The 12,949-nt window shown below is 45.8% G+C and overlaps 1 protein-coding gene across 1 annotated transcript in view; it reads left to right on the plus strand.

Annotated features, from left to right (window-relative positions):
- LOC137537135 (uncharacterized) overlaps positions 1-12,949 on the plus strand; it is a 171,530-nt gene that overhangs the window by 39,713 nt on the left and 118,868 nt on the right. Inside the window, exons 3-5 of the mRNA XM_068259265.1 lie at positions 5,523-7,228; positions 11,374-11,585; positions 11,710-12,485. Of these exons, the coding sequence (XP_068115366.1) occupies positions 5,523-7,228; positions 11,374-11,585; positions 11,710-12,485 (2,694 nt within the window). The remainder of the gene's footprint in view (positions 1-5,522; positions 7,229-11,373; positions 11,586-11,709; positions 12,486-12,949) is intronic.

The raw sequence follows: 12,949 nt of genomic DNA on the forward strand, positions 1-12,949 counted from the left end.
AGAACGCTAACTATCTGGATGGAGGGGGAGAAGCCTGGCTGCCCGAAATCAGAGGAGGGACATGAGGATCCTGGCAGCCAAAGATGTTGCACACAGTGGGGGGAGAAGCCGGTCCATCAGATCAGAGACATGGGGATCCCAGCGGCCAGGGATGAGGCACGCAGATAGCGGGGAGAAGTCTGGCTGCCGGGTCCCCGGAATCAGGGCGGGGACCTGGGGATCCCAGCAGTCGGAGCGGAATACAAACAACTGGGGAAAGATGCCTGGCGCACGCTGTATACCGCTGGTCGCGTGCGGGACCCAGGTAGCCAATAGGAGCGGCGGATTTGGCCAGCCCGACCTGAGCTCGAGTTTACCGCTTCCAGCTCCTAAAACTGAGCTCAGGTCGGGATTACCGCCAGGGTGGTTAATGTGACATAGTAACAGTACACGATCACACAGCAGGCAGTGACCTGCCAAGCGGTATTGACACAAATCTATTTTTTTAGGGGGCACACGGACATCACCTACATCACACAGTATGATCACACAGATGTTGAAGTGACACGATAAGTCAGTACACTTGAAACACACAGCAGGCCAGGCAGTGACCAGCCAAGGAGTGTTGTCACAAATCTAATTTATTTATTTATTTATTTTGGCCCACAGAGATCACCTAGAACGCACAGTACAGTCACACAGGTGTTAGTGTGACATGGTAACCGTACACGCTGATCACACAGCATTCAGTGCCCAGCAAAGGGGTATTGCCATAAATGCAAAAAATCCAATGCGCTCCAATCCAGAACTCTCCTCACAAAGAAACGACAGGCTTCCCCAGAGTGCAGCTCCTATCTTACTTGGGAACCAGTAAGGGGCTGTAAAAAACAGTGAAAAAAGGGGAGGACAAAAGAAGCGCTCTCTGGTGCATTACCTTTTTAATATGCTTCCTATAAGCAAATAAAATCACACGTACAATGTTAAAGTTAAAAAGTGCACTTATCACACTGAGGAGCACATCCCCACGTCCTCTGGATGTTGCATCCGTCCAATGCTTCTCCTCACTATGGCCAGTAGCGGGGGAACCGATCGGTGTCTAGCAGCGGCGGATCAGGGAACACGGAGACGCTAATGGCAGCTGCCTTGCGCCTGTTGCGTCATGACGCGTTTCGGCGTTCCACGCCTTCGTCAGATGACGCAACGGCGCAAGGGACGCGAATTTGTATGCGTCTGGTATCGATGATGTATTGATAATATGGGATGGCAAGGAAGAGGAATTCAATTGTTTTGTAGAATATTGTAACAATAACACTTTTAATCTAGCTTTTACACATGTATTTGATAAGGAAAGTATTGTATTTTTGGATCTTACGTTAATGGCTGATCTTTCTAACAATAGCATACAGTCCAAAACACACTTCAAGCCAACGGCAGGAAATTCCTACCTGCATGTATCTAGCTGTCATCTTCCCAGATGGATCCAGAATATACCTAAAAGTCAATTTTGTCGATTAAGGAGAAATTGCTCTTTAAATAAGGATTATGATGAACAGGGCAAGGTTTTGGCAAATAAATTTGTGGAGAAGGGTTATGAGGAACAGTTTATCTCTAGAGTCAAGGATGAGTTTAGAGGTAAGGATAAGGGTAACAATTATAAAAGAAAGGAAAAATTCAAGTCAGCCTATAACAACAGTATGAGAGGAGGCACCAGAGAGCGCTTCTTTTGTCCTCCCCTTTTTTCACTGTATTGCCATAAATGTCTGCCACACTGTTCTTTTTGGTAAACTATTATCACCGATAAGACAGTATGGTCGGTCAAACGGGTCTTGCTGTAATGCTGTATGAGGGTAACACCGCATGCGTCGTGTCAGACCCGAAATTACTTTTGCGCAGGGTGGTGGGCTGTAACCTTGACGCAGCCACACACTATACTGTATATGGTGGTGTTGTGTTGCTACAACACTTCGCGAAAAAGCAACAACAAATAAGATCTATAGCAAGGTCAATGTCTCTGTCAGTCTTTAAAAGTACTTTTATGGTCAGGAAGGTCCCCTAGTTGGGGAACTGCAAGTAGCAGAGCACCTAGGAAGCAGATATACAGCACAATATCACAATACAGCTTCTCTATCACTGTCCTTGTATCAGCAGCAGCAGCAGCTCCTCCCCCTACACTGACTGCTACACAGTACTATATCACACTACAGCCTCTCTAACACTGTCCCTGTATCAGCAGCAGCAGCTCCTCTCCCTACACTGACTGCTACACAGCACTATATCACAATACAGTCTCTCTAACACTGTCCCTGTATCAGCAGCAGCAGCTCCTCCCCTACACTGACTGCTACACAGCCCTATATCACACTACAGCCTCTCTAACACTGTCCTTGTATCAGCAGCAGCAGCTCCTCCCCCTACACTGACTGCTACATAGCACTATATCACACTACAGCCTCTCTAACACTGTCCCTGTATCAGCAGCAGCAGCTCCTCTCCCTACACTGACTGCTACACAGCACTATATCACACTACAGCCTCTCTAACACTGTCCCTGTATCAGCAGCAGGAGCTCCTCTCCCTACACTGACTGCTACACAGCACTATATCACACTACAGCCTCTCTAACACTGTCCCTGTATCAGCAGCAGGAGCTCCTCTCCCTACACTGACTGCTACACAGCACTATATCGCACTACAGCCTCTCTACTAGTGTCCCTGTATCAGCAGCAGCAGCAGCTCCTCCCCCTACACTGACTGCTACACTGCACTATATCACACTACAGCCTCTCTACTAGTGTCCCTGTATCAGCAGCAGCAGCAGCTCCTCCCCCTACACTGACTGCTACACTGCACTATATCACACTACAGCCTCTCTAACACTGTCCCTGTATCAGCAGCAGCAGCTCCTCCCCCTACACTGACTGCTACACAGCACTATATCACACTACAGCCTGTCTAACACTGTCCCTGTATCAGCAGCAGCAGCTCCTCCCCTACACTGACTGCTACACAGCCCTATATCACACTACAGCCTCTCTAACACTGTCCTTGTATCAGCAGCAGCAGCAGCAGCTCCTCCCCTACACTGACTGCTACACAGCACTATATCACACTACAGCCTCTCTAACACTGTCCCTGTATCAGCAGCAGCAGCAGCTCCTCTCCCTACACTGACTGCTACACAGCACTATATCACACTACAGCCTCTCTAACACTGTCCCTGTATCAGCAGCAGCAGCTCCTCCCCCTACACTGACTGGTACACAGCACTATATCACACTACAGCCTCTCTACTAGTGTCCCTGTATCAGCAGCAGCAGCAGCTCTCCCTACACTGACTAATTCTGAATAAAAATGGCCGCCGGGATTGCCATCACTAATAATTTATAATATAGTTTATAACAAATAGCAAATGACCTATGCAATACAGAAATGCATTCATTTATATGCTGTATATCACATCATCCTGTATGTAAGCCACCACTTTTATCCTCAATTGAATTGGTTTCAAACCATTTTATCTTTTCCCCTTTGCATTGTCACCTCCTCACCAGGAGGGATCGGGCTCCAGCTTGGGCCACCAGGCCTGTCCCACCAACTATAGCTTTATCAAGAGTGTGACCAAGACCTAGAGGGAGCCCTGGGGAGCCGAGTGCAGACTGATTCCTCCACATGCCTATATGGCTGGTGCCCTAAAAAGCAGCCTTATTTTGTGAGTTTCCCTTCACACTCCACAAATCACCAGCTCAGCATTAATACTCCACAATCTGGGCTCCCTTTGTCTCTGTATATTTTATAAGGTGATGAACATCTTCTCTCTCAGATGAGGATACAGTGGTAATAAGAATGTGTAAGTGACACCACATTGCCCTACAACCGGGGTGCCCAATAGGTCGATCGCGATCTACCGGTAGATCGCGACCGCCTGGTGAGTAGATCGCGGCTGCTTGGCCGCGTCCTGCTATAATCTGAAGCCGTGCAGCCGCGGCTGTCAGATTTTGCTGCCATAGCAGCATTATGGAGAAGAGGGGAGAGGCGTGGCTGAAGGGGGAGACGAGCTGACGGGGAGAGGAGCGAATGAGGAGACAGGTCTCCTCCCCTCCAAGCTGTGTGACTCACACAGCGTCTCCTCCGCTTCTGGCTGCTAAGGGATGCTGGGAGGGGAAGACTGGCTTGGCACTCAGCTCTCCTTGTTCTGTGCATGTGCAATGTATCTGTGCTGCTGGTGTCCTCGGAGCTCTCTCTCAGAAGGTATCTGACACACATGCATCCGTCCTGCAGCTCTCTTTGCCCTCCGTTTTTCATGTACTCTGCCTAAGCTTTTAACAGCTAGCATCCCCCTTGTCAGCCTGTCTGTGCTGCTGTCAGTGTGCAGTGAGGTGAGCTTAGCTCACCTTGCATGCACAGACCCTGTTGATGCAGACATTCCTGTCCTGCTGAAATAACTGGTTGCCTATCAAGTTTGGGGATGACAGCATGCAAAGCTCAGTCATCTGCCACAAGAGCTAACTAACTTGGCTGAGCTAAAGAATCAGGGTAAGAAGGATGTGTGTATACACTGAAGGGGGGGCGTGTATGCTTGGGGGGGGTTGGGGGAGAGGGTGGTAGATCTCGGGGACTCTGCAGTTTTTAAAGTAGCTCGTGAGCCAAAAAAGTGTGGGCACCCCTGCTCTACAAACACAACACAGATCTCTTGCTATAAGTACATATAGGTCTGTTGTCACAGGAGTAACACATTGCTTCCATTGTCTCAGCAAGCTCTACAACTTGCTGCGTTTCCATGTATGGCCAATGCTTTAGCTGCAGGGATAGTCAATGAGATGCAAATAACTCTGACTTGTATGCAAATGTAATGCAAATTGTATGCAAATAATCACATTTGTCAGGAAATGCATTTGATTGGCCAAACATCAGGCTACATAGAATTTGCTTGCATACCACAGTTATTGGCATGTGAATGGCCGCCTGTAATGTGCACAACCTTCTGCAATTCTCTGTCAGGCTGATAACTAGTGATGTTCAGTGACATGCCAATAACTCAGAGAGGGTGCAAATTGTATGCCGATTTAATGCAAATGTACAGTGAAGATAAGGGAATTGGTCGGCACCTGATGCTACTTTGCAGCCTATAGGGGGTGAGGGGGGGGGGGGGGGGTCAGGTGACTTACTGTGCCTCCAGACAACCAGACACCAATCGTAGAACCAATCAGAAGGAAGAGTCCGGGCACCAGATAAGCTGCAGATCACCACTTTATTTCTTCCCCCATCCAAACGTACTGATAAACAGAAAACAGCGTTTCACGAAACGAGCTTGCTTCCTCAGAGACCAGGTGATCTGCAGCTTATCTGGTGTCCAGACTTTTCCTTATGATTGGTTCTACAATTGCTATATGCAAATGTGCAGCTGCTGCACTTGGTTCATTTCTAATCTGCATAAACTTTGCATCAACTTGGAATTCTCAGCAGCTCACTGACCATCCCTAATGATAATTCTTCCTCCCCTCAGAACTCTCTAACAGGAAGTGATGATGTTTCTCTATTTGCAGCGCGGAGTCCCAGCATCAGGAACCTCTCAGAGACTCGTATCTCTGTATCCATAGACTGTACAACGGATGATGATGTCGCTGGACAAGAGTCTCCTGCAGAGATCCTGGTTGCCGATCAAGAGAGATCGCTCACTAGAGAGAAACCCTTTTTATGTGCTGAGTGTGGGAAATGTTTTGTTAAAAAATTAGATCTTGTTATTCATGAGAGATCCCACACTGGTGAGAAGCCCTATTCGTGTGCTGAGTGTGGGAAATGTTTTGGGCAGAAAAAAAACCTTTTAAGACATGAGAGATCCCACACAGGTGAGAAGCCATTTTCGTGTGCTAAGTGTGGGAAATGTTTTGGAGAGAAAGGAAACCTTGTCACACATGAGAGATCTCACACTGGTGAGAAGCCATTTTCGTGTGCTGAGTGTGGGAAATGTTTTGGAGTGAATGGAAGCCTTGTGAGACATGAGAGATCTCACACAGGTGAGAAGCCCTATTCATGTGCTGAGTGTGGGAAATGTTTTCAGCGCAAAGGACACCTTTTAACACATGAGAGATCTCACACAGGTGAGAATCCCTTTTCATGTGCTGAGTGTGGGAAATGTTTTGGAGAGAAAGGAAGCCTTGTCACACATGAGAGATCTCACACTGGTGAGAAGCCTTTCTCATGTGCTGAGTGTGGGAAATGTTTTGTGCATAAAGGACACCTTTTAAGACATGAGAGATCCCACACAGGTGAGAAGCCCTTTTCATGTGCTGAGTGTGGGAAATATTTTGGAGAGAAAGGAAGCCTTGTCAAACATGAGAGATCTCACACTGGTGAGAAGCCCTATTCATGTGCTGAATGTGGGAAATGTTTTAGAGAGAAAGGAAGCCTTGTCATACATGAGAGATCTCACACTGGTGAGAAGCCCTATTCATGTGCTGAGTGTGGTAAATGTTTTGGAGAGAAAGGAAACCTAGTGAAACATGAGAGATTGCACACAGGTGAGAAGCCCTTTTCATGTGCTGAGTGTGGGAAATGTTTTGGACATAAAGGAAACCTTGTCACACATGAGAGATCCCACACAGGTGAGAAGCCCTTTTCATGTGCTGAGTGTGGGAAATATTTTGGAGAGAAAGGAAGCCTTGTCAAACATGAGAGATCTCACACTGGTGAGAAGCCCTATTCATGTGCTGAATGTGGGAAATATTTTGGAGAGAAAGGAAGCCTTGTCAAACATGAGAGATCTCACACTGGTGAGAAGCCCTATTCATGTGCTGAGTGTGGAAAATGTTTTGGAGAGAAAGGAAACCTCGTGAAACATGAGAGATTGCACACAGGTGAGAAGCCCTTTTCATGTGCTGAGTGTGGGAAATGTTTTGGACATAAAGGAAACCTTGTCACACATGAGAGATCCCACACAGGTGAGAAGCCCTTTTCATGTGCTGAGTGTGGGAAATATTTTGGAGAGAAAGGAAGCCTTGTCAAACATGAGAGATCTCACACTGGTGAGAAGCCCTATTCATGTGCTGAATGTGGGAAATGTTTTAGAGAGAAAAGAAACCTTGTCACACATGAGAGATCCCACACAGGTGAGAAGCCCTTTTCATGTGCTGAGTGTGGGAAATGTTTTGGAGAGAAAAGAAACCTTGTCACACATGAGAGATCGCACACAGGTGAGAAGCCTTTTTCATGTGCTGAGTGTGGGAAAAGTTTTGAACGTAAATCACTGCTTGTGAGACACGTGTGTTGAATGTGGGAAATGGTTTGACCATAAGTGTTATTTTCCAGTGTTTCTTTTACTTCTTGCAAAGCGCACATGGCAGCATTTGTACACTGAATCCCGAGGACTCTTTCATGCGGTGCATTGGATTGTTGCTGCTCTGTTACTGTCTACAGTATATCAAACTCTTTCGACTCCTCAACAGGCATTTACAGGTTGTGGCATTGGCTGGTTGAACGCTCTGCTACCACATATTGGGCTCGATTCACAAAGCTAACCCAGTAAAATATTTTAGGCGTGATAACCATTGCACCACGCTGGTGAAAAGCCAGTTTAGGTGTGATAAGTTTAGGTCGCGCGCAAAGCAGCACCATTAAACTCTATGCGAAGAGCACCAGACTTTGCTAGCGCAAAACTTTTGATCAGCTGTGCACTGCGGTGCTAACCCAGTTGGTGCTTAAACTTATCACGCCTAAACTTATCACGCCTAAACTGAGTTTAGGCGTGATAAGGGGCTTTTCACTAGGGTGGTAACTGTTAGCACCGCTTTGTGAATCAAGCCTATTGTGCTTTTGTTGAGAGTTTACTTGGCATTTAATAGGTAATTTGACTTAAAGCCAAAGGAACCTGGAACTTCTTCTACTGTGCGGAGAGTATGGAGAGTGCTGGAGTGTGTGCTGCTCCCCCCAGGCCCCTGTAAGCCCCAATGCAAAACAAATTAACAGACGGCACTAACTGGGATGGAAGCTGCGGCTCCCCTGGAAAGTACTCGCAGCACACAGTCTGAGAACCACTGCTGTAAGCTTTTCAAAGGGTTGGGGAGATTGTTACCTTCTTTTGGTCATAGAGTCTTCATGTTATCGATAGGAAGATCTCTGTTATTTACATACTTAGATAAGCTTTATATAAAGCTAAGAAAAAACCTTCCCTCAATCACGCTGGCACTGCACAGCTCCTCAAAGTTAGGCAAAGGCACCCAAACCATATAAAAATGGGGGACATATAGACACAGACCATTTATATCACACTTTTCTCCTGGTGGACTCAAAGCACTAGAGCTCCAGCCACCAGGACATGCTCTATAGGTGGTATCAGTATTAGGGAGTCTTGCCCAAGGTCTCCCCACTGAATAGGTGCTGGCTTACTGTACCGGAAGAGGCAAGATTCAAACCCTGGTCTCCTGTGTAAGAGGCAGTTTTTAACTACGATTAAGGGCAGATGGTAGGCCCGATACGTGTGAGTTGATCCTGTGATTTTATTGCATTGTCTGTGGATTTTTTTCAATAAACATATCAGCCTTTTTACTTCAACCTGGTCTGGCTTGCGGATCCTTTCTGCTCATCTACCTGCTATGGTTTGGCTCACCTGATCCTGCAACAACTGGTATGATAGTTGGTGGTCTTGAGCGTACATGAACTCTTTTTGCTATCACTGGGGATAATGACTGTATAGGGACCTGTTTTAGAAAAAACAAAACAAAAAAAAACATGGGTATATGTTTAGATTTGAGGCACTATCTATTGGCAATTTTTGTTTATTTGTGGGTGATACAACCCCCTTTAAGAAGGCCTAAAGTAATACAACATCAGTAAAATACAGTATGTGCAAAAATATTTTACATGAAAACAGGGAACTAAACACTCAGCAGTTTCATACTCCTGTGAGGCGTTATGTGATGTCATCTATAGAAATGGTGCATTTGCCTCTGAAGGCACAAACATGTGAAAATACTCTCTTAAAATGTATCATAAAGCGAGGAAATTAGTCGGAGAGGAGGGTTCTAACTGTTTGCTGAGTTCCCCACTATGGTGCAATCCGAATTTGTCAGCATTTGCTTTCCTTAGTGATGGGGGATTCTGGATCCGGAGGGGGGTAAATATACTCACCAATAAAAGATAAAATGGGGGACTCCTGCGCCCAGGCTGTATATAGCTTGAAATTAATAATTTTAATTAAAAATCAATCTATTAAAATATGCAATACATAATACATGCACATAAAAATTGTTCAAATACCATACATATTGATATCCCAATCAATCAGGAAGCCCTGACGAAGAAAGGCGTATCCTTTTGAAACGCGTTGGCGTGATTGGAGGAAACTGTGTGTGACGTCACGTAAACGGTGTTTCCGGTGTTCGAGGTTGATTCCTCGCAGAGATGCTTACTACAATCTAAGGACTCTCCTGTCTCAAGCTAGCGGCCGCAGCTATACGGGATTGAGGAATCCACCGGAACTTAATTTTTATCCTCCCCCTGTCGCACTTTCATCCACCTATCTGGAAGGATTAACAACGTGCAACAAGACGTTATATATGCGTTACGGTAGCGTGAGTATACGGAACATCGCTACTCAAAGCCAGTACTACTGCTGTTTAACACATTTAACAACATTGCTGACTAATAGGATTTGCTATAAGTACGCATGGACGCTATATGAACTCGGCTATATGATATAGCCAGAAGCTATTTACGTATTGTATGAGTTGCTTATATTTCAATGAAAGAAACATCTTTTGGAACTTTTATATTGGAGAAATTTTTAATTTTCGATATATATATATATATATATATATATATATATATATATATATATATTCACAAAAGGCTCAAAGACGCTTACAATTGATCAAATTATCTTTTAGGTCACGTGTACACGGCCGTTTGGATGTTCAGACGGGCTTTTTATACACAGCCCTGATTGATTGGGATATCAATATGTATGGTATTTGAACAATATTTATGTGCATGTATTATGTATTGTATATTTTAAAATAATTAATTTCAAGCTAAATACAGCCTGGGCGCAGGAGTCCCCCTTTTTATCTTTTATTGATGCAATTGATGGGTGAGTGAACACTATCCCATTTCTCTGTGCTGCCCTAATAATAATCTGTGTTATTCAGCACTGCAATCCTTTTTGTGTAAATATATTCACCACTTGTACCATAATAATCATTGTAAATCGTGGTCTCAAATGGTAGTGGAATTTCACCTTCCTAGGCATTCCCGCTTCAGGTACTGTCACCTCAGGCATGCAGCCCAATGTGGGAGTGTGACTGCTGACCTGGTCCCAGGCACTGTGGAAAGCTGGCTGCTACATAAGGAAAGCCTTATATCCAGGTTCTGCTCCAGTCTTGCTGACTATGAATATGCTCATAGACTAGCTAAGACTGTGGCATTATGGGAGGGGGAGAGATTTCTGGGGAGGAATGGACTGACTATGAGGACACATATATAAAGATGGTAATTTGCTCTCGAGATTAGTTGGTTCAACTGCACTGGTTTCACCAGATATACTTTACTCCTGTTACAATATCCAAAGGGGGGTGGGGGTGTGAGTGATGTTTGTTGGAGGTGTGGTCACAGCCCAGGCTCCTTTAAGCATAATACTTGGGACTGCAGCTCATCCAATCATCTTCCAAGAGTCTTCCTGTTGTGTCCTCTTATAAGTCTTGTCTGTTGTGATTGAAACAGGACTGGTCCTTAAAAAAGAGAAACATTTTTTTCCCAGAACGTCCTCCTGACAGCACCCCTCCTATGAGACTTGTCTCCCTCCTAAACTTTGGACAGGAAGCTAGAAGATACAAATTTGCATAACAGGCAGGCAGGAGTAGTATATAAAGATGTTACTCACAAAAGGTATTCAGTTGTTTTTCCTGTCCCGGACGGGACGCTTTGAGAGGTCTCCAGGTGCTACTACGTCAGGCGGCGAGTGCAGCGTGCAGCGCGGGCATAGTAAGGCTGAGCAGGGGACTCAGCTGGTCCAGCGCACAGCGTGGAGGAGGCTTCTCCTAGAGATGCGGAAGCTTTATGGCGGCAGGAGCGCGAAACCGGAAGTTCCGGGTGGAAGTGACGTCATGCGCATGCGTCCCGCATGACAAGTCAGCTGACGGCATAGCGGCAGGGGCCGCGGCGGTGTTAAGATTGACTTCAGCTGCAGGTAATTAACAGGGGTATATATATGTGAATGTTAGCCACGATCACCATTGCTGTCGGTGATCATGGAGGACGCTGTAGGCCCTTCTCCTCTGACTTCTGCGGAGTCTGGCGCTATCCCCTCTCTGGTGAGCTGTAATTTTTCAGGCTTTGAGGGAGTTGATTTGTAATCATAGGTCCACCTTGTAAGGCTGACAGTCTGTCTTTATTTCTTTTTAGCCTAAAGCCCCAAAAGGTGATAAAGACAAAGACAAGGCTGTGTCTCAGCAAGGTCAAGGGGGACAATCTTCTGGTAGAACTGAGAAACGCTGTGTTATGTGCAACTCTCGCTTCTATTCTTCTTCTACGAAGAAACTGTGCCAGTCTTGTAGAGAGAAAGTGGTAAAGGAGGAATCCCCAGTGGTATTTAAGGACTTGATGGGATGGATGCGGTCTGAGATGGCCTCGGCCATTAAAGAGATAAAGGATTCAGCAATGACGGAATCTACAGTTCCTTCTACTTCTGCTGCTGATACTGTGCCTGCTCCCTTACCAGCCCCGGTGATTGACTAACAGTCAGTTAGAGGCTTCACCTCATCAAGTTGCAGCTAAACGTAAAAGAAAGGATAATGAATCAGGGGATTCAGATTTATCTGGAGAGGAAGGAGAGATTTCATCTTTGGAGGAGATTTCTGGGGAGGAGGAGGAAAACCCAGAGGTTACTCAGAAGTTTGCTTTCGCACCCAACTTAATGAAAGACTTGTTGTCGGCAATGCAAAATACTATGGGGATAACAGTGGAGCGGAAATCTTTGACCCCCTTGGATCAGATGTACGTGAGTTTGGCGGAACCCCAGAATTGTTTCATCCCAGTCCATTCCTCTCTAAAGTCAATGATTGGGAAGGAGTGGGATGACCCTGAAAGGAGGGCATTTTGGCCCAAGTCTCTTTCTCGTCGTTATCCTTTCAGTCTGGAAGATCAAAAATTCTGGGGTCCGGTTCCCAAACTGGACCCGTCGTTTTCAAGGGTGTCGAGAAAATCCGATTTGCAGTTTGAGAACTTTGGGAATTTAAAAGACCCCATTGATAAAAAGATGGACAATCTGTTGCGTAGAGCTTGGGAGTCAGCATCTTTAACATTTAAACCAGCAGTGGCATCCACGGCAGTGGGACGATCCCTTAAAGCTTGGCTCACGCAGACTCAGTCTAAGATAGCTTCGGGGGTGCCCAGAGAAGAAATTTTAGAGGACTTTCCAGATTTGTTTAACGCTACTAATTACTTAACTGATGCAGCGGATGATACGGTTAAATTAACGGCCAGAACAACTGCCCTTGTCAACTCTGCAAGGAGAGGTATATGGGTAAAAACATGGCAGGGGGACAATTCGTCTCGCTCCAAGTTGTGTGGTTTGCCCTGTGAAGGTGAACTGTTATTTGGTTCAAAGCTAGACCAGACGCTAGAGAGAACCTCAGATTATAAGAAAAATTTTCCGACCAAAAAGAGAGCTTTTCAGTACAGGGGCCCAGCTCGCAGCGGCAACAAGGAACCTGAGGCAACGATCCCACCTAAAAAGAAGTGGATTCCAAATAGAAACCAAAAAGGGAAGGCTCTTTTTCCCCGGTCCAACCAACCCAATAAGCAATGACGCCAGTATTCCAGTAGGGGGAAGGCTTTCCCACTACTACGAAACATGGTGCCAGCGGTTCACAAGTCAGTGGCTCTTGAAAATAGTGTTGGAAGGTTACAAGATAGAATTCGAGTATCCCCCACCCCTGCAGTATGTGGTAACTCCACAGCCAAAATCACCAGACCAAAG

This window comes from Hyperolius riggenbachi, chromosome 10, assembly GCF_040937935.1.
Source record: "Hyperolius riggenbachi isolate aHypRig1 chromosome 10, aHypRig1.pri, whole genome shotgun sequence".
Lineage (NCBI taxonomy): Eukaryota > Metazoa > Chordata > Amphibia > Anura > Hyperoliidae > Hyperolius > Hyperolius riggenbachi.